Here is a 26,417-nt window from a genome sequence, read left to right on the forward strand (position 1 = left end):
TAGGGGACAGGATTCTGTTCCTCCTTTTATGTTCGTATAGCCCAACAGAGGGGCCATTGAAATGATAATGTAACCTTTCACCATCTGGGCTGTTGAAGCTCCACCAAAATTACATCTGCTGCCACTGCTGGGATTGTACTCAATTAATGTGATGGCAAATAGACAGCTGTCACTGGTCGATATATATAAAAAAGCATTTTTTGTGTATTTATTATTATTAATTTCATATCAACACACTAAAAATATTGGGTTGTCATAACCCAACATTGGGCCAAAAATGGACAAACCCAACATTCAGCAATTTTTTTTCAATTAAATTTAAATGACTTTAAATTACATTTTCTAACCAAATGGTTTGTTCAAACTTGACCCAATGGATTACAACATCCCAGTATTTTTAAGAGTGAATTCTTTACATGATATATGCTGCTTTCTTTGTAATATATTTTATATGGTAACCTCCAAAATAATCAGATCAAATAAATGCCATTATTTGTAGGCCTATAGGAAAGACAAAAATGCAAATGCAATTTTGATGAAAAAAATATTTGTTTGAAGATGTCACGGTGGCGCAATGGGTAGCACAATCGCCTCACAGCAAGAAGGTACCTGGTTCAAGCCTGGGCTGGATCAGTTGGCATTTCTGTGTGGAGTCTGCATGTTCTCCCCGTGTTCGCGTGGGTTTTCCTCCGGGTGCTCTGGATTCCCCCACAAGTCCAAAGACATGCGCTTTAGGTGAATTGGGTAAGCGAAATTACGAACGTAGTGTATGTGCGTAAATGGTTGTGGATGGATGTTTCCCAGTGATGGGTTGCAGCTGTACGGGCATCTGCTGCGGAAACCATAGGCTGGATAAGTTGGCGGTTCATTCCACTGTGGTGACCCCTGATTAATAAGGTGACTAAGCCGAAAAGAAAATGAACGAAAATTTGTTCATTTTCCTTTGGCTTAATCCCTTATTTGTCAGGGGTCACCACAGTGTAATGAACCACCAACTATTCCAGCATATTGTTTTACACAGTGGATGCCCTTCCAGCTGCAACCCAGTACTGGGAAACACCCATACACTCTCACATTCACACACACACGCATACACTCTGGCCAATTAAGTCCATCTAATTCACTATAGTGAATGTCTTTGGACTTTGGAGGAAACAGGAGGACCTAGAGGAAAGCCACTCGAACAGTGGGAAAACATGCAAACTCGAACCTGCGACCATCTTGCTGTGAGGCGAACGTGCTACCCACTGCGCCACCATGTAAATTGTGTTCAAAGGGGAAAAAGTTTTAGTTTTTTACCCAGACATTTAAAAAGAATATATTTTAGAGCAGTAATCACAATACCGTGATACCATGAAAGTGTGATATTTTTATCAAAGGTTATCATACCGTCAGAATCTTATACCGGCCCATGCCTAACTACAAATACACTGTAAAACCCAAAAAGTTAAGGTAACTCAAACCGTTAGAGGAAACCGATTGCAATAAACCATTTGAGTTAAAAAACTAATCCTAATGAGTACTGTGAACTTAATCCATTTGAGTAAAAGAAGCAATTTGAGCAAAGTAAAACCCAATAAATGAAGAGAACTCAAACCAACTGAGTACTGTAAAACCCAATAAGTTAACTCAAACGTTTGAGGAAACCGATTGCTACAAACAATTAGAGTTAAAAAACTAATCTCTATGAGCACTGTGAATTTACTCTATTTAAGTTGAAGTAATGAGGTATTCAATTAACTCATTACCTTCAACACTGAGTTCAAAGCTCTTTTTAAATGAGTAGAATTAACTTTCTGTAAATTTTGAGTTAACTACACTCATTTCATTTGATAAAGGTGACTGTTGGGTTTTACAGTGTAACGCATTTTTGTTTTAAATGTACTTTTCTCTGTAATGAAGGTGTGAGTTTCAGGAGGATCCAGCCAGGGTCAGGCAAAAATACATTGAAATGTGTTTTAAAATAAAATACCAAATACCTCCATTTGGTTCCAGCCGCAGCCCAATACTGAGAAAACACATCCACACAATCTTGAATGTACACACATACACTACGACCAGTTTAGCTTATTCAATTCACCTACACCACATGTCTTTGGCACTGTGGGGGAAACCCAGCCGAGGCTCGAACCAGCGATCGTGCTACCCACTGCGCCACCGTGACGCCCTATTTGAAATACATGAATCATAAACACTGCCCATGCCTGGATCCAGCTTATCAATGAGGATCGAACTTTTGTGCACCTTTAATACAACTCCCCCTAGTGGTCACACATGAACCTGCACGCAAGTAGCCATTAGAAACATTTACTCAGCGTCCTGATAATCATAATCACCATGGATCCGTTAAAAAGCAGCGCACATGTCTAGTTAATTCATACATCTTTTTAGTATCATAAGTACAATTACCTGTTTAACCAACTAAACTTAAACGTGTCAATGAATAACATAATTTAAAATTTTATATTTTTAATTCGCACCGGAACTATTATTGAAATGTTATTTTATACAAATGTGTGATTTTAAGTTAAATTACACGTATTATATATATCGTTTTAAAGGAAAACTGAAAGACCATCGTTTTCGATGGTCTTCGCACGCCTGCTCTCTATTCAATATCCGTCCGCTTTGGACTATATATCTGTCTAAATATGAAAATCGCAGCTTAGGACACACATATAATAGCCAGTTCTACGTGTGAAAGACTACTATAAAGGTATAAAATCAGTATGTTGTTGTTTACAAATGATTATAGTTCACACCATTTGCAGACGAAACAACGGCGGATTGATTTAAACCCCTCCACTAAATTTCATTCGATGTAACGGAAGTTCATTTACAACTTCTTCCGGTCCCCTTGCTGGTAAGTTGGTGTTGGGGTTTTGGGACAATTCTGTATTTTTTTATTGCGTAATGCATGCAGAAATACCTCCTTAGCATTTATGTGAAAGACATATTCCTCATATATGTGCACCAACTAAGTTAAAAGGTGAACATTTTGATTTTTGCATGTGAATAATATCATAGACTTGGTGTGGTGTGGACTAGCAACCGGCTAATCAGTTAGCGATAGTGGGCTCTTTCTTCTGTGAATGGCCTGATGGCTTTCTGTTTTTAATATGCGCTTTTGTGATCACTGGAAAGTCCCTTTCTTAACGCTTAAATGTGTCTGTGGTCGTGGCTGCTGTATGATTGAGGGCTTCATTTAGGTTTTAGTACAGGCACATTGGCTCGAGCGCATCTTGTCAGTGAGCGTGACCGCAGTAGGCGTGTTGTTGCAGTTTGGCGCGCCCACCGCTTACCCACACGAAAGGGCAACTTTTAAAGTGTTTTATGCAGTTGTTTATAAATCAATTAGCTTATTGAGATATTTGTTTATTTATTTGTTATTATCCCCGTGTTTGCATGTGAAAGTTGGGGTGTATGCAAAGGGGGGCTAATAATTCTGACTTCAACTGTATATATTGCAAACTAAAAAATTGCAATGTTAGAATTTTCTAATTTCATGCAGTTCTAATAGCAATTGTACCAAATTGTGCTAGCGTTAAAATGTTAAAAAATTTCTGACAAACGGGTAAAACATATTTTTGCTCCACTGTGATTCATGTAATATTTCAAATGATTTGTGTTAAAACTGCCTGAATTTTTTGGGGTGCATAAACCGTTTTTAAATTATGGTAAACATTTGTGATAGTCATTATTTTTGCTAAAAAAAAACTAAATTCTAATGTAAATTCTTATAAAAATCTAATGTACTTGTGGGGGGAAATATTACAACTGTATTGCACCTTTATTATTTGGTGCTTGAAAAGCACCTTTTCATGTTTGGTCTCTATGCATCTGCACATATAAATGCATAACTGCATAACTTTAAATTTCTAAATCAAATAGTACAATAACATGTGCGATTTGGAGAAATTCTTCCTTATTAATGATATTAACTTACATTTATTCAAATTTGTTTTTAAATATTCAAAAGCAAGCAGTAAACACAAATATAATGACCTTAACTTTCTGTAAACAAGTTGAACTCAAATTAGGGAGTAAGTGTAGCTTATTATACTAACAAAAAAATAATAATTATAAAAATACTAAACACTCAGCTAACTAACATGGCTGAAACAACTCTGAAACTGTACTTTGCTGTTGCTTGCAACTAGTTTGTGTCACTCGCAATACTTTGTTGACTTTTTGGCAAGACACTCCTCATAGCTGCCTGTGGTGCTTTTTTTTTTGAGGTGCTGGTTGTATTTCCTTGTGCTGTGGCAACAATTCTATGACAAACTACCTGTTTTTGTTCAGTGTCTGTGACTTTAAAACCAAAATATTCCCATATTTTTCTTCGATATTCGTTTATTAATGCTTCTGAAGTGGCAGATACCATCATCTGGTCCACTGGTCCGCGCTTTACTGTTTGTTTGTTTGTTTGTTTATTATTGTGGGCATTCCGCATAGTTCGTTGCGCAACTCTGATTGGGTAGAACGAATGTGTGCTCACTCAATTTATCTAGTAAGACCATCACACACAGACAGCAGTCCCGCATTTGCTCTATGCAAGGGAAATTAAATAATACATAAATACTGTATTTCATATCACAGTGTTTCAGCGATTGCAATTCGATTTCAATTAAGCATGCAGCCCTAGTAGACAAGGTATTGCAGTTTTAATTTTAAAATTTACAGCAACTCTACAGAAGATAGTATAGTGAAAAGTTAATGTTCACATTTCTGCATAAATATGTTGACAGAACAGCTATGCATTTTTGAATTTTTGTCTTATAAATGACTTGATATGTGAAAATGGCAACATTTGAGTACCGCAGCATTGGAAAAATAAATTGTAAAAGCTTTAATATAATTGTTATCTTTAGTATACTTTTTCTCATCATGTAAATAGCCTTTGAAGCTTGCATGGAGTTAAACACAAACAAGCGAACAAACCACAGCATTGGTTTAATACCAAGACAACACAATAGTATCATCACTGTGCTTGTTTGTGCAAGGATGGAGGGTAATATTGATTTACATTCTTTTGTATTTACCTTCCTAAAGGTGACATGTACTTCTACTGAGACGAGCGCAGACATTTAGTCTGCCCATTTCCAGCGGAATCCTGTCGGTCCCGGCTGCCACCATGTCTTTTGTCCCCACCCCGAGCCCCACAGTGGTGGACCAGACCACTCTCATGAAGAAATACCTGCAGTTTGTGGCGGCACTCACTGACAACAACACACGTGAGTGAATTCTGTTTACATTTGGCCGATATGAAAAAAAAATCACATATCTTTAAAATTATATTTGTATTACGATATAGTTCATATAAATATATATATACATACATACATACATACAGTTGAAGTCAGTAAATATTTCCCAAATGATGTTTAATAGAGCAAGGAAATTTTTTAGGTGTGTAACGGTTCACAAAAATCCCGGTTCGGTTCAATACAACACAGCAGTGTGACGGTTCGGGATGTTTTCAATACAGCAAAAAAAGAAAAATGCCAGAAGTTTTCTCTGATTTAAATTTTTTTTATGTATTAAAACTAACATCATAAAAGTATGATCTTGTTTTTTTTTTTTCTTTTACTTTAAACAGTGATAGAGCTATACTTCTGGGGTTTCTGCTTAGCAGCAAATAAAACAAATCCTTCTTTATACTCAACCAAAAAGCTTCCTATAAAAATAAATGTAATATTGTAGTAGTTAAACAAATAAAAAGAAAAGAACAGTTTAGTTTTTATGTGGAACTCCGTTTCAATCAATTTTAAGTAATTTTTATTTTCAGAAAGATGAGTGTCCACCTTTTTTTCAGACAGCACAGATCTGCTTGATTCGACTGTCAACTGCCATTTTAGTGGATCTGAAAGCAGGAATTATCTGACTGAAATGGGCTTATGAAGGAATAATGTAACGGGGCTCTATTACATTTAACATTTTCTTAAAACTCGAAATTTCCACTACAGATTAAGGTCTAACAGGGCTCGAAATGAACCGGTGCTCCTAACTTCGAAAATTTAGGCGCACCATATAAAATTTAGTCGAACCCACCAAAAATTATGAGTACCGTTACTACACGTTTTATATGAACAGATTCTATTATATATTAACACTCTAACCACAACTAACTAATAAACACAAATCTGCATGCGCTCACCGGCCCTGCATGCACTGCTTGACGTGAATGAGATAAACCGAGTTACGATAATAACTGTGCTGTTCTCATGGGTGCTGTCTGATATTGCACAGATGATATTATAACTTACTATTTGCATGCGTCATCTTAATAGCAATAACGTTTTTTTCATGAGCTGCAATATTAGTTTAATTTCAGTGAATGCATGCTCTTTAACGATAGTGAACGCGGTCTCAGTCGCACAACTGACAGCATCGTAATGATTAAATGAAGGATTAAATAACGTTAGAACATCTCATGCTTAAGATGTGTAGATTGAAGGGCAAACACTGTTAACTTACCTGAAAACTCCCACCGGCTTTATGGTGAATGCTGTAGTCATTTTCATAGCGGACTTTAACCACTGGAAGTCTTTTATCCACTCTTCGAAAAGTGTAAATGCTGGATTGACATTCATCACATGTCATTAGTTGTAACACTAGCTGGTTTCTAAAACTAAATCTGTCAGTGATGTTTTCATTCTCTCGGATTCAGACCTTTACGTTTTCACGTCTGTGGCACCCTGTCATCGGAACTGAGTAATTGACAGCTGATATTAACCAATCCATTTGCGTTCTGTTCTAGCGCAGTGGGCCAATAAGAAGAGCTTAAAGGCAGGGCAAGCATTGCAGGCTTTTTTGTAACTATTCTCTGAATCTTTCGGTTTGCAATGCGTATCGAGCCGAAAGTCTCGTACCGAACGGTTCAATACGAAAACGCGTATCGTTACACCCTTTATATATATATATATATATATATATATATATATATATATATATATATATATATATATATATATATATATATATATATATAAAACTACATTGAAAGGACTAAATGTAAACATTGTACTTTTAAGTTTTACCCTTTTTGTGTTTCTGCTCGGATTTCTTTGGTGGTTTGTAAAATTGTGATCATCCAAATTATGAGATTGTATTACTGGAAACATTCCATTTTGCAAAACCATGAAGTTATAGATGATAGACTTCTTTCTTTAATTTATAAGATGTATAGTCATATTGCACAGCCCAATCTCTGCTTTTATTTCATATAAACATCATATCTCTTTTCACATCTCTGCTTTTATTTCACATATTTCATGTAAACATCAGCGGATGAGACCAAACTCAAAATGATGCAGGAAGTCAGTGAGAATTTTGAGGTAATCGCTTATATTTTGCTGATGTAAGCTTGAAATTTAAGACTCTTCCTCGTGTTGATTCGTGTTAATCTTCCTCCTCAGAATGTCACATCCTCACCACAGTATTCTACTTTTCTGGAGCACATCATTCCTCGTTTCCTAACATTTCTGCAGGATGGAGAAGTGCAGTTCCTTCAGGAGAAACCAACACAGGTGTGTTATTTGATGAAAACATTGATATTTTTTGATAACAGTGATGTGAATTGCAATAATAAAACCTTTAAAATTTCTTGAATTAAAAAAAAAAATTATTTAACGTCATTCTTAATTCTTAACATATTTTTTAATAGTAATGTTACAAAGCAAATCTCCTTAGTATATTAGATTTTTATATCAGGTTTGCACTTAAATTATAATTGCCTAAGATGCAAAATGAAGAAACTAAGTCTTGTTTTTTGTGAAATTGAGCAGAATTAATCGATTATACTTGATGTAAGAATTTTACAGTCATTTATTTAATACCATAGTTTCTTGTTTGAATTAAGATTTTTATTTTGATTCAGTTGGCAGATTTGTTTTTGTGTTTTCTTCCATTTCATTTCAAAGCTAGATTTCTTAAAAAAAAACATAACATTTAAGTTATGGTTATTAATAAAAAAATGACTAAGAAAGTTTTACAGTGATCCATTAAAATTGTTTTTAATATTCTAGCATTTCCTCTTTGCATTTTCTTTACTTGCTTTTCAAAAGTCATGCATTTATCTTTTTAAAATATGTGGAAGCTCTGTCCAGGCTTCTTCCCTGACGTTTAAGTAAACTCTTGGTATCTTTGTGTCTTTTTGTAGCAATTAAGGAAACTTGTCCTGGAGATCATCCACCGAATCCCAACTAATGAACATCTGCGCTCTCACGCCAAGAACATTCTGTCTGTCATGTTCCGCTTCCTTGAGGTCAGACTTCTTTACCTGAATACCAACTAATTCTAATTTGGAAACCTTATAGCTTCTCATTTGACAGAGCATCTTCTCGAAGAAATATCTGTGTATGTCCAAGAGGAATGCATGTTTTGTTTTTATGAACATGATCAGCAAGAACACAATGATGAGAGCGATGAGCTTTAGTCCAGAGAATGGTACTGCATGTGTGTGTGTGAAGTACCAATAATCCTGGGTGCTGAAAGTAAAACTGATAAGATCTGAGTGTTTGAATGCTGATCCATGTTTTTATTACTTGAGCGTTCTTTTAAGATTTCACAAATTTTTAGCTTTTAATCCAACAAAAAATGCTGATCTGGTATAATTGAGGGATTTTTTTCTATTTTTGAAGTCCCAAAATTTTTCAATTATATTGTAAATTGCCTCAAAGCTAATATGCAGTACCACTGACTAAAAGACATAACAATACATTTTATTAGGTCTTAAATAAATTGCCTTTAAAGGATGTTCTGACAGGAATTTTCCATTTGAATTCATTAAGCAGGGATTTTTGTCTAAACTGACTTCAGTGGGTGTAATAAATATAAATTTATTCGTTATTTTATGTAATGCATTGTCATTGATTTGTATTTAAATAATTATTCTGACTGTTTCATGTCTCTGTGTTCCGTTATTTAGATTGAAAGTGAGGAGAATGTGCTCATTTGTTTACGCATCATCATTGAACTACATAAACAGTTTCGCCCACCGATCTCTCAAGAGGTGAGATGCAGCCTTCTGGCACTCTTCTGTGACGTTTACTAGCATTTAGGCTTTTTGACTTTAATAAATGCTATGAAATAATAATAAAAATTGCTAATTTTTACAGATTCACCATTTTTTGGACTTTGTGAAACAAATATACAAAGAACTGCCAAAAGTTGTGGTAAGCTGTTTCAAGAAGATGGATTTATTTTATGTTTGGACTGTTTATTTGTGTCAAATAACCCATTTCCACTGAGCGATTCAGTACAGTACTAATTATTCCAGTTTCCACTGTCAAAAGGTTCCAAATTGGCAAACAGTACCATACCACTTTTTTTGGTACCTTTTCCAGGGTATCTGCGGGGTCTTAAAGTCGTAAAGTGTCTTAAATTTCAAAAACCAAATTTTAGGCCTTAAAAAGTCTTAAATCTGTGTTGTAGGTCTAAAATTAAGTTAAATTCTCTTAATTAAGCATACTATATTGCAGTGGAAACCCGTTCCCGAACAGTACTGTACTGCTAGGTGGAAACGATGCAAAGAATCTGTTTTCTGAAGCTTTGTCTCTGTCTGACAGGCAAGGTACTTTGAGAATCCTCAGGTTATAGCAGAAAACACAGTGCCTTCTCCGGAAATGGTGGGGATGATCACCTCTGTATTAGTGAAGACGGCACCAGAACGTGATGACAGCGAGACCCGGACGGTCAGTACTCATCTGTAATTGCAGATTACCTGTTTAAAATTGTAATTATCTCAACTCTTCTGACAAAAAAGATCAGCAGAGACACAATGATGTGAGCGATGTGCTTTAGTCCAGAGAATGGTACTGTGTATGTATGTATGTATGTATGTATGTGTGTGTGTGTGAGAGAGAGAAAGAGAGAGCGAGCGAGAGAAAAGTACCAAAAAGCCTGGCGCTGAAAGTAAAACTGATAAGATCTGAGTGTCCAAATGCTGATCTCAACAACTTCTGACTTGATCACTTTGGTTAGTTCACCCAGAAACAAATATTTACTCACCCCTAAGGCCTTCCAAACCTGTTTGAGTTTTTAGTGACATATTGAAGAGTAATGGAAAATAAACATTTGACTGAACCCATTAGGACAGTGGTCTCAAACTCAATTCCTGGGGGGCCACAGCTCTGCAGATTTTAGCTCTTTGATTAGTTGGATCAGCTGTGTTTGATTTGGGTTGGAGCAAAACCCAGATTGAGACCCATTCATTAGGGGCTCTCACATCAGGTAGTTATTGAAATTATTTTGCCATCCATAGTACTAGGAACTATACAAACTTTCCTTTTAGGGCTGCACGATATTGGAAGAAACTGACATGGCAGTATTTTACTTTTTTTTTTTTTTTTCTTTTTTTTTGCATTTATTAGATAGGACCGTATTGATACAGGAAGCGAAGTTGGAGAGAGAGAGGGGTAGGGTAGGGAAATGTCCTCGAGCCGGGATTCGAACTCGGGCACGCCCTGACGTGCTACTGCACCATATGTCGCCGCGCTAACCACTAGGCTATTGCGCCGACCGTATTTTACATTTCTGTGATGTATATTGCGATATAAAATTTCATGATATGGCTGAAGTCAGTGGTTCTCCACGTTCCTGGAGGACCACCAACACTGCATGTTTTTTTATGTCTCATTTGTCTGCCACACCCATTACAGGTCTTTCAGTCTCTGCTAATGAGTAGATGGTCTGAATCAGGTTTGTTTGCTTAAGGAGACATGGAAAATGTGCAGAGCTGGTGGTCCTCCAGGAACATGGTTGAGAAACACTGGCATAAGTAACTGTTTGGAAAGAATTCATAATTTAACATTGAGATGATTTTGTAGAGGAGCGCATCTGAATTATCTAAGAAATAACAAATTTAAAGCAAAAGACAAAATAAACAGTGCTTTATGGTTTTCGGTGGAATCTAACAATATCGAGGTACAGAAATTCAGTTATCAAATCTAAAATAACGCTGTATAGTCTTCGTTTTCTAAATAATTAAACACAAGTACTCTTTGATAAGTGGCAAACGTTATATTTTCTAGTGCCTTAAAGGGTTTATTTGTTTTATCTTATAGTTGCAAGCCTTAAAAACACATCCAAGTACAAATCTATCACACTATTAAAAGTATGTTTAAAATTCACAGTGACTCCACAAATCATGTGTACTGAACTGTGGTTCTGGTAAATTATAATCCCAACTTGACATTGCAGGTCCTGCTATGTGACTATTGCAGATGCACACAGTGCGCTATCAATGCGAAACGATATATTGTGCAGCCATAGTTCCTTTTGTGCAAAAGCCCTATTGCTATAGTAAGGAAATGGATGCAATGGATGGTAGTTAGTACGTTAACATGGACACCAATAATCCGATTTTAATACGATAAAGACGGTACTCTGAATTGCTGAATTAGTCTACCATGTAAACAGCGATTATTTGATTACCTTAATCCGACTGTTGTCATACTCAAACTAATCAGAAATCAAATTAAGACGTGGAGTATGCAGATTTTAGTCGCATTATTGAAGTGCAGTACAGGCAATTAAACTATTACCTTCATGTAGGACTTTCGCCACGTTTTGCGACAGGATAGTCTATACACACACGGCTGTCACTATTCACTATTCTCTGCAATCTACCGAGTCAGTGAAGGACCACAGACACCTGCATCGCAAAATGCATTTAATTCTATTAAAACCACACTCTTCCAGGCCATATTTGCATCCAATATTAAGTAAATCATGAGTTTTTTTTATTTAAGGATTATAAAAAAAGAACATATTCAGTTTTAGAAGTAATCTACTTTAACTTTTTTTTTGTGTAGAAATTGTGCAAGGCAGTTCGGTATTCTTGTATCCATCAAGTTTACAATAAATAAACAAAATTTGTGTGTTTGTGTTTGCGATGACAATATGTACATTGTCAACAAATATTTTAAACCTTGAATACACAGTTTTTTTTATACTCCCCAAAATATGCGATCAGATCAGCCAACAAAAAAACATGTAATCAACTTGCCTTTCAGTTGTATTACCGTGCAAATAACTTAGTAGACACTAGAGGGCACCACATTACTGTTTTTAAACTTTTGTGCATCTGATTTTCCTGCTTAAACATTTCCTTTCCTGGCTTTTATAAAAAACATCTTTTACTATCAACACAAAAAGACAACTCCCTATTGGAGCAAAAAAGGCTTTCTCTTATATGGTGATCTGTGGCCTCATCCATCTCCTCTGTGTCCTCCAGCATACCATAATCCCCAGAGGATCGCTGTCACTCAAAGTATTGGCTGAGCTGCCCATCATCGTGGTCCTCATGTATCAGGTGAGAGCCTATAAAAACACTCATTCAGTATTGATTGTGTGCCAACCGTCCTTTTTTTTTTTAACGGACACGTCCCTCATTTAGACATCTGGCTCCTTTATAAAAGGAGATGTCAGTCATCTGAAACACACTTTGTAGATAATTCCACTGTTTTCTTAAGCCTGACACTCTTATTAAAATGACTGAGGTGTTTTTGCTCAGGAAATTTAATTATGAAGAAAATAGTGGTGTATTGTGCCTGAAAATGTCAGTTTGCTGCTTTTAGAAAGCCCAGAGCAAAACAAATCAAAACACAGCATTTGTTTCACCTTCTCTGCATGTTATCATTATACATGTGGCCAGCAGGGTGCAATTCTATTTTCTGCCTAAAATGTAGCACCCACAAATACCACGGGTGCTGTTTCAGAAAAATGCCATGAACATTTCCAGTGTGTTTTGTGGCATTGTGTCTTGAATGATTTTTGCTATGATTAATGGAGATTTTCATTTATAGTAAAATAAAAAGTACTTAGACTAGGCATGGGCCTGATCTGACAGTATGATAACCTTGAGTAAAAATATCACTGTTTTACGGTATTGTGATTATTGCTCTAAAATATGTTCTTTATAAATGTCTGGGTAACAAAATAAAACCTTTTTCCCTTTTTTTGACAGTATATTTCATTTTGAGAAACATTTATTATAGTTTGGAGCAGTAAACATGTCAGGCTGAATAATTTAAATGAATCACTGACTTCTGCTCTCTTCATTTGTTTCAAAAACACAAATTTCTTTACAATTTAAAACGGCATCTTTTTATATCTTTTCTGCTGGAGATACTGTTGTCCTAAAAAACTAAAACTAACACAGCGTGTAAACCTACACATACCTTAGGAATGGTATTACAGAAATCTTTGGCAATTTTAAAAAAACTTTTCCAAACCGTGGTATACCTTGAAAGAGGTTATCGTCCAATGCCAAACTTAGACTTATGGTTGGTCTGCTGGAAAACAAGTTGTGCTGTGCCAAAATTGCATCGTAGAGAGAGAAAAAATATGTCACTTTGGTTTGTAAGCCATTTTGTTTTTAAATAATGTAAAATTGGCAAAATGTGTCTTTTAGTTTCCCTCATCCCACAACAAATCATTGAAATTTAATGGAATTTGCAAAGCAAAAGGAATGAAATATAAATCAGAATATTCAATTAATTCTGTTTATGTACAATATAGTAATACACAGAAATTCCATCTAAACTGCTAAAAGAGTAACTACTAAAGACAATTTGCAAAAAAATTTATTTATTTATTTATTTATTTATTGTAAATGCACAAGTTAAAAACGAATTAGTTTTCTTCTACAATTAAAATTAATGGATGGACAAAATAGCACATTAGTTTGTATTAGTGTTTGGGAATTGTTTAGTCAATTCATTTTGTTAAATTAATTGTTAAAATTCAGCGGTGAATCCTACGAACTAGGCTGTATTTTCAAGTTTTAATTGCTCCCAGTAATGTTTCGGAAATGTACCAATGAATTGTGTTCCCATTTAAATGGATCATTTTAAGAGGATGGATCATTTAGGGATGCTCAAAATGCAAAAGGGTGAAAGGGTGCATATTTAACCGATTAATCAGTTAAATTATTAAAAATATTATTTTCTATATTTTTAAAGTTTGGCTTCATTAGGGGCCCAATCACAGCGAACGCGCTTATTTCATTAAGAGTAGGTATGGGCCGGTATAAGATTCTGACAGTATGATAACCTTGGATAAAAGTATCACTACCACTATACACTTCTATAGTACCTCTAAAAAATATTCTTATTATATGTCTGGGTAAAAAACAAAACTTTTTTTCTTCATTCAAATTAAAGCAGCAGGCAGATTCAGTCGTTTCCTAGTGACACCGCACTTTTTTTTTTTCTTGTTAACAATAAAGGCAGTGTGTTGCACCTCATGTTTTGGAGTAAAAAAGCGTGTTCGGTGTGATCAGAGCTGCGATATAAGAATTAGAGCGGATCATTAATAAAATGCATAGGCCTATTTTCCGTGGAGCGATCGATTGACTTAAGGTAGCCTGCTATTTTTATTTGACAGAAGAAAAAAATAAGCCTATGCTGGTTTTTAAAAAGGATTCAGTCAGTGTTTTTGTCTTGCAATCTAAATTATTTGAAGTGAAAAATATCTATATTAGAAAATATCTAATATCTAAAATATCTATAGTATTCTTTTTATTTAGTTTATTCTTTTTTTCTATGCTGTTGGAAACACTGCAGGTGAGTGAAGATGTTCTGTTGTTAATGTGTTCGTATGTTAAAATAAATCAGTATTTTAAAATGCAATATTTAATGCGTCAGACACAAAATAGACTCATTTTAAATTTAAATAATAATTTAATATTAATCTGACCAGTTACCCATTAATATTCAGTTAACGAGCGGCGGTGGTCGGTTGGCAAAATGAATCAAAATGAGCATTCCTAGAGTCATTACATTTACTTTTCTTGGTCTAAAAGTGTTTAAATGTTCTTAAGTGTAGCTTTTTGAATCCTGCAGAAACCTTGTCACCCATTGTTACTTGATAAAACTAATTGCTTTTCCATGTGACGTCTCTCCTAGCTGTATAAACTGAACATTCACAACGTGGTGTCAGAGTTCGTGCCTCTCATCATGAACACCATCATGCTGCAGGTGTCTCCACAGGCTCGGTCAGTGACCTCTTGCATCTCGTAGAATGCGTGGAGTTACATCATCCCTAATCAAATGGATTTCATAGATGCAATTTAACACATGGTGATATTTTAAACTTTTCCTGGTTTCTTTCCGTGACAGGCAGCACAAGCTGTTCAACAAGGAGCTTTATGCAGATTTTATCGCCGCACAGATCAAGACCTTGTCATTTCTTGCCTACATTATCCGGATCTACCAGGTAGTGTGACTGAAAAATTTAGCATGACCACCTGTTTATTAAAGCTGCAGTCCATACCTTTTGTTTCTTTGTTGCTATCTCTGTTTGAAAATGGCAGTTATTTACGTAATTATACTCGTTAACGTGGGTTGAGCGTCAGTGCGGCTCCTTAGTGTGGATGAATCGAATGTTTTACTGTTTATGTGGGTGTCAGATCTGATGGGCTGTTTATGTGCTAAACTTTTTCAGCAAAAAACAGGAAACTATTTATGTGTTTGGCCCATTCGTTTATTTTGAGGACTTAAAAACATTCATTTGAAAACTTATTTCAAATTTAAGCAATTTTTACTCTATGATTGAAACAAAAGATGTAACAATAATAATGGAAAAAAGAAATAAACATTTACAATATTCCTTTTTAAACGAAAACGAGTGTAAGCCAAATAAAAAAAATAAAAAACAAAACAATTCTTAAGTCTAACGCCTAAATTATGCAACAAAATTAATGAAAATAAAACCAAACACTTCAGTGCACACGACACCCGATCTAAACTAAATAAACTACAAAACTCAGAGTTACACAAATGGCAAAACACTCAAGCTAATCTAAAAAAGACAATCTAAACTAAAACAAAGCTGACAAGAGGCTCAGTTTAGAATCACACAACAACCCTTAAAGCTAACAAAGTTTAACAAGTAAACTCGAATTACAACAGCAAAACTGAGATAATAAATCACCAAATAAGCATGTTAAAACACAAAAGTGTGGACATCGCACACCACACATTGATCTGTCAAATCTTTAAATCCTTTTGGCTCGTCCGGGGATTACTGGAACCGGCACAGTCATAACGATGATGGACCATTAACTGAACCAATAAGCAACCTAAGAGTGAAGTGAGAAGTGGAGGGAGGAGGGTGAGGAAAATAAATGCACAAAACTACCATGGAACATAACCTACATGCTTTCGATGTAAATATCGGAAACAGGAGTCTGACAACCATGACGCCATGCTTGTGCATACCGCGCAGTGTCTATCTTAAAGGCATGTGTGATCAGACATTCATAACAGTGGCAGAATACATGGTATGGATTTACTTCACCAATATTACAAACAACAGTGGAGGTGCATCACATACACAGCAAATTCTACATAGACACCAGCACTGAGTCGCTGACGACATATAGTCACTTTTTTACAGGTACTGTTCACTAACAGCACCAATACAAGTTTCACAGTACTTCTCACTCAGCACAGAGAGATTTGCTCATGCAAATATGTCTGATATGACAACCCTCTTAAATGCAAAGATGACAGTTTAGCTTCAGTTTTTGTTCTTGCGCTCTTATTCATAGTTTAAAAGCCAATCCGACTGTTCTCTTTCACCAATGCCGATTCTACTAGTGCATTCAAGTCATGCTGGATAAATTGTATTGCGACCACCATGGTATTGTCATTACAAGTGGTAAATTTACTTTAATCCCAGAGATTTTGTGGCTGTGTCAGTGAGAAACATGGTGGAATCACTGATCTATTATAGAGAATTTGATATGTCTTGTTACATATTGATCAGTGGGCGGAATTTAAAGTAAAGTCAACTCTTGTAGGTTGAAAGTGACTAAACACAGATTTCATTTTCTTTTAGCAGAGGTAACAAACTTTGCTGTATTTTCTTGTAATTGACCACAAGTAGGTGCAATGCCATCTTGTGCTGTCAAAAAAAGTGGTTTGACATCAGTGATTCCCACAGGTTTGAAATATACTCGCGGTTGTAGCCGGATTGAAACACCTTTTCCTCAAAGTATATAAATAGTTACTATATGCGACAAACAAAAATATAATTAGATTTTTAACACTATTTTTTTAAATTATTGTCTCTTTTAAACTTTTTCTTTTCAATTGGTTAAAGTAAAAAAAAAAGAATAAATAAAACAAAATCCACTATTTCTCTTTTAAGTTATTCAGGAGCCATGTGCACCCACTGACAGGTAAAATCTGCTCCTCTCTTTCTCTCTCATTCGAGTTCAGATTGCTTTATTGGCATGACATTTTGTACAGAATTGCCAAAGCATTTAAATGTATAAAATATTTAATATATTGACATCATCAAATTAATAAAATATACAGCAAATGAGAAATAAATTACAGAAAAAAAGGAAATAAAAACAGACAATATCTCTTAAAATTATATTAATTACAAGAATAAAATGTGTAGATTATTTAATAAAGACAAATGAGTTAATTACCCATTTCTAACGGTGTACAGTTATTCTACAGCCAATTTAGATGTAATTTCATCCTCTCGGAGTATTTAGTAAAGTTTTTCATTAGAAAAGTAATTATTTGATGTCTCTCTTAATGAAAGAATTAAAGACAGCTTAGAAAATGAAAGCAAAACCAAATCCAGGACATTTTAGTAGATTTAGAAACCCTGGCTGGACATCAAAAGGTGCTCGTCTCTGTGGGTCTGTAGAGCATGGGACTGTTAACAGTTCTCGCACACACAGAATGAGCAGTAGGAAACGGGTAAAGGAGAGAAGATTTTCCACTACTTAATTGCTTGTGGATGTTTGTTTAAATTGTGCGGAAAAAAGTGTAAAAGGATGATAATAGTAAAAAAAAGTGTGGCCCGCCCAAGTAAAATCTATGTGTGGGAAGCACTGGACATAATTTTTACGACTTGTCAACTTGTAAGTAGGTGCGTCCCAGGTAGACATGAACGCAGCATACATGCTAAATTGGGCAAACTCTCTTTGACGTGAGCCCATAGAGAGGCGATGTGTGAAACACACTTAACAAACTCGCCTGACAGATGCTCACCGACGGCCCAGCAATGCTTAACATCCGACCATCAGCTTGGCATGTCCTGGGCCAAAGACTTACAGCAGCCCACCCATAATTTGTGTGAAAGCTCATCAGTACCACTGAATTAATTATTATTGCTGAATTATTATTGCTGTTGTGAATTGTGATAATGTAAGGCTAATTTTAAACAGTTTTAAACACTTTCTGGTTACAAACTTGCTCAAAAATGAATTAGAATTTAGAGTCATTTTAACCCCCCAAAAAGTTACGGACTGCAGCTTTAAAGTTTTCCCCATTTGTTTTTAATACTCAATCAATGACTAATGTGGCGATGTGAACTGCGTGTGTCAGGACTTGGTTGGGAAGTACTCCCAACAGATGGTGAAGGGGATGTTGCAGCTGCTGTCGAACTGCCCCCCTGAGACGGCTCACCTGCGGAAAGAGCTGCTAATCGCTGCCAAGCACATCCTCACCACAGATCTACGCAGCCGTGAGTCATCCACCGCTAAACACTTCGCAGATTGTTGGCAGATATTCCCAAATAAGATATGCAGAAGCGCTCGCTATTGTAGCCGAGCTCGCATCTGGTGTTAATTACACCACTGAGCTTCGCGGGGTAGCGCTTTGATACATAACGGCTGCATTCTCTTTGAGCTTCACTTCTCAATCAATAGCATTTGAGAGAGGAATCTGATACACTCTCTTCTAAATCATTAATCCTGTAGAGAAGGTTAAATCAATCGATGAGAAACTCTCAGTGTTGAGACCTGGCATTGATGTATCTCATGGTTCACGGGCCCTTGAGCCGATTCGGTTGGGCTTTAGAGCCTGCGATGGCATCTGATAAAGTCTGTTTGTGTTGCAGAATTCATTCCATGCATGGACAAGCTTTTCGATGAGTCAATACTCATTGGCTCAGGATACACAGCGAGAGAGACGCTAAGGTAAGACCGTAGATTAACCCCCTCCAAACCTGTAAGGATATTGGCCTACGTAGGCAGCATTGCTAGGAATTGTCCAAGTGTTCAAGAAGCAAAGGCTGCTTTCAGTAAGCAGGGTGCACAGTTGTGACTCATTTTGGACACATTTTACAGTAGGGTACATGCTGTGCTCAGCAGACAAGAAAGTCCCTGAATGCATCATGACTAACAAGTTAAAAAAAAAGTATCAAGGGTTTTGGCATGGCAATATTAATTTGCAACATTTAAATAAACTAAGTAGACACAGTATAAACAACACTAAACAGATCCATAAATAGATGGATAAACGTAATAAATTATTACAACTGGAAAATATTTTATAATATTAATAATATCATAAAGGATTCCAGACATGGTGTGACAAAGTGATGTTCATTTTAAATAAATATGTATTACTGTAATGTTCATGTCAATAATTGATTGGACAATATTTAAATTTGGTAATGTGTAATAATTGATAAATGGATTATATTAAACTATTTTATTTTAAATGCTATGTGTGATTTTAATCATCGCAAAATCTAGTTTTTATAGTGTTATTACATTATAAACTTACTAAATTTAAATAGATAGTTCACCCAAAACTAAAAATACTGTCATCATTTACTCACCCGTAATTTGCTTAAACCCTATTTGAGATTCTTTATTCTGTTGGACACAGAAGTTATTTTGAAAAATGCTGGTTCTTGGGACCCATTGACTTCCATAGTATTTTTTTTTTTTTACTATCAAAGTGGTTGGGTCAAAGCAACCAGCGTTATTCAAAATATGTTCTTTTGTGTTGAACAGTAGAAAGAAGCTGAAATGGCTTTAAAACCACACAAGGGAGAGTTAATGATGAGGAAATTGCCTCTCTTTTTGATAAAAAAATAAAAAAAATAAAAAAAATGCTCTGATCAGGATTTTTGGAGCCGATAACAAGTACCGATTCCTAGTGATGGTGATCGGCCGATACAGAGTAACGATTCTGATGCTTCAACCTTTATATAACTTTACAAATTTCAGCTATGATACTTGAGTGGAGATCTTCTTTCCTAAGAGACTAAATGAAGTATGTTGCATATAATCACTTAAACACGTCTCTTAAAACCATTTAGTGTGGATATGTCATGGTCTGAAGTAGCTTTACAGAAAATAATATGTAAGACAGATAAAAAGTTTGGGAAGGAAACTGACTAACAATAGAATTTGGAAACCTTGCAAATGATGGAAGAAGAATTCAACGTGATTTAAAGGCCACCTATGGTGAAAAATCTACTTTTCAAGCTGTTTGGACAGACATATGTGTAGGTATAGTGTATAGACCGTCATATTGGTGTGATATAAACACACCCAGTGCTTTTTTTTTTCAATTTAACAACATAAAAACGGTGGACCAATTGGAGTGGTTTTCAGACCGACCGCAACTTGACATAGGAGTGTGGTCTCCCGCCCACCAAATTGATTGACAGCTGCGCGTATTAACATGTCCCGGTAGTCAGGTGTATAATCACATCAACAAGAGGGGACGAGCGCAAAGCAACCAAGAATAAAAGGTCTGTTCAGTTTGTTCATCAAAGATCATCAATCATCATCAAATGTGATCAAGAGTGAGTTTTACAAGTTTAAAATGTTTTAAAACAGTGCATGTGTGTAATGAATTACAGCGATTCACTTCAGTATACTTTATCACCACAGCTGCGTGTCAGAACAATTATAAAAAAAGATGCTTCAATCTCGGTTTGTGGATGTTAAATCAGGTTTATTTTGTACATTAACATAAAAGATATCCATACAGCAGTAGAGATTAACCTTTAACCTGTCACATATGTTTGCAAAAAGAGTGTAAAACTAAATGCGCACGCTATCTGTCTGTGTCTGTCTGTCTGTGTGTGTGTCTGCTGCGCTGCGTGTGTGTATCTGTGTGTGTGCGCATGGACTTTGTAATGGCATTGTGTGCGACTCATTGTTAAGTTGACTCTTCTTAACACAACAAATGCATCAAATCCCAATTGGTAAAGTTCTTACTGTAGTATTTATCACAAACGCTACGTGAGATCTGCTTCCTTTAAGTCTGTCTGTTGTCTGACGCAGCCGAGGGAGGAGATTAAGGCACACTGAAAGGCACGTAGAAACGGTAGGCGGGGAGGACTAGCCTTAAAGGTGCAGTACAACAAAACAGCCTCCTGGTGCAAAAATGTATAACATAAAATCTTGTAAAAGGTATAATGAAAGATCTGATGGGTGTTTTGAGCTGAAACTTTACAGACACATTCTGGAGACACAAAAGACTTATTAAATCTGGAAAAAGGGGTAACCTAGGTGCCCTTTAATGAAGAAAAAGTTTGGAGTACATGTATAATGCATAAGATGCATCATCTTCTGCTTGTAAACCTGTAAACAAACACTTGCGATCAGTTCATGTGATTGGCCAGATTAGCGAGCACCGATTCTGAGTCATAAAACGTTTATCGGCCAATTCCTATCTCCGGGTGATCGATCGAAGCATGTTTACTTAAAACAAAAGGATTCTCTTGTGTGCGTGTGTATATATATATATGTATATGTATATGTATATGTATATGTATATGTATATATTTAAATGTGTATATATATATATATATATGTATATGTATATATGTGTGTATATATATATGTGTGTATATATGTGTGTGTATATATATATATATATATATATATATATATATATATATATATATATATATATATATATATATATATATATATATATATATATATATATATATATATATATATATATATATATTATTATTATTATTATTTATACAATGATGACCATATAATTTTGCATTTGATGGTTCAATTTCTGTACATAATTATTTCTTTATTTATTTACTTTTTTTTTTTTTCTTTTAATTTATATTTTAAGCAGGGGCACTGCATAGAAATAGACCGGATTTTCCCAATCTGACAAAATTAATGAAATATTTCCAAATTGAGATATTCAAATAATCTGGTGAAATTTTATGTTATAAATATTACAGCAAAACAAAATATTGCAATGTCAGATTTTTCCAATATTATGCAGCCCTAGTAGACAACAAGATTTCTGACTAGATTGAATGGAGCTGTAAGTGTTAATTTTGCATCTTCATGTGCCAGAGCTGCCATGGCATTGGCCGCTGTCGGTCTCCTTGCCCCAGATGTCATATGCTTGCCAACACCAGCCCTCTTTCAGCCACGGCCTCCATCATCCTTCAGCAGGCACATTTGGCAGGATTCACAATCTGTCAAATCCATTAGTGTCGTTTATTCTGAATCTTTGCCTGAAATCCCCCAAGTATTGAGCCAGGATATTATTATCAGCCGAGGTTGAGAGGTATTTGCTCTTTGAGGGTTGCTTTTGATCAATTTCAGGCCACAAGAGCAGGGGTGTGTGTCCAAAGTCAATAGTACTATAAGATAACGCAAAAATGTTGCTGTGCAATTGTTTGAAAGTTTTAGGGTCAGTTAGAAACCAGATATTTTCTTCAAGCGTGCATTTAATTGATTGACAGTAAAATATTAATTATTTTACAAAGCATTTCAAGTTCAGTGAATTTCTGTTCTTTAGAACATTTTCCATCAAAAGAGTACCAACATGGTATGATTGTGTTTACAGATATTAAGCAGCATAACTAGTTTTAACTCTAAAAATGAGAAATCGACATATCTCATGACATATCTCTGAAGGTGACAGTAAAAAATGAAGGCTGTTGAAAAATCTTTGCTTTAACACTGGGGTGCTCAAACTTTTTCATATGAAGGGCCCAATATAATTTCGAGCGGTGGGCTGAAGTCAAATATACCAAACTATATTACATTAAAGTTTTCAAGGGTAATTTCCTAATTTATTTCCTAATTTTTCAAAGTAAATGTAAAACATTTACTTTCAGCTCCCCAAGGTCTCTGGATTGTTTGGTGATAGTATGTACATTTAATCAAAATATTAGTTTACACCATTTGATTGAAACATTCAATTAGCTTTTAACAATAAAACAAACAAACAAAAAAAGGATTACATTAAATTTCAATTGACAGCCTCGAAACCGTTTCCATAATGCTCCCTCTCTTTTTAGACGGGATGATGGGCCAATTCAAAAGTTACTAACAGGATTAAATAAAAATTTCAAGCGTTTAAATATAGAAAGAAATTTGTAAAAATTATTGATAGCATTCTTAAAATATATACATTGTGATTGTCATTTTGTCAGAAAAAATTAATTGCTGTAATCAGCTGTAAATCTCCATCACATGCTTTTTGATGCAGTAGCATTTACTACACTGAGCCATAATTCAGTGACAAGCTACACAAAAAATTGAATCGTCACAGTCCTCCAATCGGAGATAATCATTCTGCAATTTGACAACTGTTTGAGTCATTACTCTGTTAAAGGGGACCTATCATGCAACTTTTTATGTCCAACATGTAAAATAAGTCTCTGAAGTCCCTAGAGTGTTTGTGAAGTTTCAGCTCAAAATAACGCAAATAATTTTTTTAGAAATCTTTGAATCTGTCCCTATTGATACAAATTTTGCAAATTTGATGACTGTCGCTTTAAATTCAAATGAGATTGTACTCCCAGCACTTTTCAAAAGAGAGAGAGATTGGGAGAGATTGTCATTAATGGCTTTCCCCCTCTAAAGACATGTGCAAAGAGAGAACGTCAATCAAAGTGATTTGTTTTTTTTTTTTTTTTTTTGTTTTTTTTTTTTATTATTATAAAGTGTAATTATAAAAATAGAATGAATTTTTTTTTACTATTAGAAGCTTGTTTAAACTCCTTATAAAAGTGTTTTTTAAACTATGGGTCTTTGTTGCTGCTTCTGTAATCAGGTTGTTCTTGTTTCTGCAGTTGTGTGTTTATTAGCTACGTTGAATTAATAAAAGTAGTTAAATCCTCTGCTCGATTTCCCGTGTCAGCAGAAGAGTGCCTTCTGGCCATCAGAGGAGATTTACTAGTGATTCCCTGATACTATATGCATTACAATTCTGCTTAATCATGGTCTTGATTTCGTTTCCGCTACTCTAAAATACTATTTTGAGCATAAGAGACTGCTTTATATAAATCTTTAAACATGTTTTGATGTTTCAGGCCCTTGGCTTACAGCACACTAGCAGACCTGGTGCACCATGTTAGACAGAACCTCCCATTGACGGACCTCTCTCTGGCTGTGCAACTCTTCGCCAAGAACATCGATGATGAGTCTCTGCCTAGCAGCATCCAGACCATGTCTTGTAAGCTGCTGCTAAACCTTGTTGACTGCATCCGGTCCAAGAGCGAACAAGAGAATGGAAACGGCAGAGACATCCTCATGAGAATGCTGGAGGTGAGATAGACTGGCACAGTTGTAAAAATGGCATTATGGCTGCAAGATGTGTCTGACTACCCTCATACAAATGCATTCGTAACGCACAAATGATAGATCTAACATTGAATTGTCTACATTCTCAGGTGTTTGTATTAAAGTTCCACACAATTGCTCGGTATCAGCTGGTGTCCATCTTTAAGAAGTGTAAGCCCCAGTCAGAGATGGGAGTTGTGGATGCAGGGGCATTACCAGGAGTCCCAGCTACTCCTACTGTAGCTACGCCTGCATTGCCTCCACCTGCACCCCCAACACCAGTAACCCCCGCGCCGCCTCCAGCCACCTCTTTTGATAGACCAGGGGAGAAGGAGGACAAGCAGACCTTCCAGGTGTCGGACTGTCGCAGTCTGGTAAAAACCCTTGTATGCGGAGTGAAAACCATCACATGGGGCATCACCTCTTGTAAAGCTCCTGGAGGTGAGATGGATGGACTTTCCTTTTTTTGCAAAGTCGTTAAACATTGACACTTTTCTGTCTTGTGTTGAGTTTGTAGAACATCTCAAAGTCGTTAAAGGGATAGTTCTTGCTGCGCAGGTTAAATGAAATAACCTCACGCTGACATTGTTGTATTACAGAGGCTCAGTTTATTCCCAACAAGCAACTCCAGCCCAAAGAGACACAGATCTACATCAAGCTGGTCAAATATGCCATGCAGGCATTAGACATCTACCAGGTACGACCGTCCACTGATTAGTGCAGGTTATCTCTCTCATTCATGCACTCACTCACTCATATATTCATATACATGGTTTAAAGCAGTGAGGCCCAAACTAGGGCCCACGGACCAAAGTTGGCCCTTGTATCCTTTGATTTGGCCCACCAGAGTGAAAATCATTGGAAAGGTTTGGGGAATTCCTTTAACAGAGATTCCCATTTCTATTTTAATGGAACCTTTTGTTTGTTCGTTTGTTTGTTTTATTGTTGAGCTACAAAAAAGCTAATTAATTAAATGTTGTAAATGAAGCAATAAAAAAAAATTTACATGCTGTCTCTTAGCTTATAGGGGACAAAGCAGAAGACCTCAGCATGCAAATCAAGGCAAAGGCAGGTTTAGCATGACTAGTGTATTTGGCAGTGAACGATTTATAAAAGAGAGTTTTTTTTTTAATGATTTTTATTGTAAGTTCGTTAAAATAATATACATTTTCAAAAAATTTGAATGCATTAGTAAATACGGTTGAAGTAATTTTTTCGATATATTTTCAAATATTAAAGTGTAAAATTAGGAAATTACCCATGGCAACTGTAATGTAGTACACCTTTTCTATATTTATTTTCGGCCCACGGCTCTCAATCAAGATTAGATTTTGGCCCTTCATAAAAAAATGTTTGGGCACCCCTGGTTTAAAGGGACACTCATAAACTCAGTCATAATGTACCATACACTGTAAAGACCTCTTATTATATGGCCCTACCCCTCAACCCAGTCTTCATAGGAAACCTGTGGGAAAATTTGAATTTCAAAAGACCCCATTAAGTATCATTTTTAGGCGTTTTGAATTACAGGGACACAAGCTGTGTCCCTGTAAACCAGCTTGGAGTACAACTAAAAGCTGATTTAAGCACCAGCGTCAAGTGGACACGTTGCGATGATGCATAGCGCAAGCTCTGTGATTGGCCGGCTTGGTACAGTTGACGAGTGTTTATCAAGTGTCGAGTCCATTGGAGGAGCTCCAGATGGAGACTTTGGTTTTGTGTTTACTTAATGTTTAAAGTTGTATGTCCATTAAGGTAATTTGTGTGAAATCTTAAAGTCAATTAATTATGTATTAATTCTTCTGGTAAAATGCTGTTGTTATACAGCGCACAGCATATATAAGTACACCCTCACAAATCTTTTAAATTCATATTTTTAACAGGAAGCTATACAATATTATATTTGTGCATATACATTAGAATAGTCAGTACTGAAGCCAAATCTGAAGCTTATCTAACAAAATAACTTGCGATAACAGTCCAAAATTAGTACCCCCAAATTTATATGTTATAGAAAAATATTAAATACAAATTAAAAAAACAAGGAAAAATCAAAAGCAAAGAAAATTGAAAATTTTAGTTT

The 26,417-nt window shown here is 35.6% G+C and overlaps 1 protein-coding gene across 2 annotated transcripts in view; it reads left to right on the plus strand.

Moving 5' to 3' along the window:
- Window positions 1-2,850: 2,850 nt before the first annotated feature.
- trrap (transformation/transcription domain-associated protein) overlaps window positions 2,851-26,417 on the plus strand; it is a 185,343-nt gene continuing 161,776 nt past the window's right edge. For both annotated transcript variants that reach the window (XM_056469966.1, XM_056469967.1), the window contains exons 1-16: window positions 2,851-2,863; window positions 5,053-5,234; window positions 7,288-7,337; window positions 7,419-7,529; window positions 8,162-8,266; window positions 8,930-9,013; window positions 9,120-9,176; window positions 9,570-9,695; window positions 12,239-12,316; window positions 14,913-15,001; window positions 15,126-15,222; window positions 18,360-18,498; window positions 18,874-18,952; window positions 24,085-24,319; window positions 24,445-24,775; window positions 24,934-25,031. In XM_056469966.1, coding sequence (XP_056325941.1) covers window positions 5,135-5,234; window positions 7,288-7,337; window positions 7,419-7,529; window positions 8,162-8,266; window positions 8,930-9,013; window positions 9,120-9,176; window positions 9,570-9,695; window positions 12,239-12,316; window positions 14,913-15,001; window positions 15,126-15,222; window positions 18,360-18,498; window positions 18,874-18,952; window positions 24,085-24,319; window positions 24,445-24,775; window positions 24,934-25,031 — 1,779 coding nt within the window. In that variant the 5' untranslated portion in view covers window positions 2,851-2,863; window positions 5,053-5,134. The remainder of the gene's footprint in view (window positions 2,864-5,052; window positions 5,235-7,287; window positions 7,338-7,418; window positions 7,530-8,161; window positions 8,267-8,929; window positions 9,014-9,119; window positions 9,177-9,569; window positions 9,696-12,238; window positions 12,317-14,912; window positions 15,002-15,125; window positions 15,223-18,359; window positions 18,499-18,873; window positions 18,953-24,084; window positions 24,320-24,444; window positions 24,776-24,933; window positions 25,032-26,417) is intronic.

Source organism: Danio aesculapii, chromosome 12 (genome assembly GCF_903798145.1).
Source record: "Danio aesculapii chromosome 12, fDanAes4.1, whole genome shotgun sequence".
Classification (NCBI taxonomy): domain Eukaryota; kingdom Metazoa; phylum Chordata; class Actinopteri; order Cypriniformes; family Danionidae; genus Danio; species Danio aesculapii.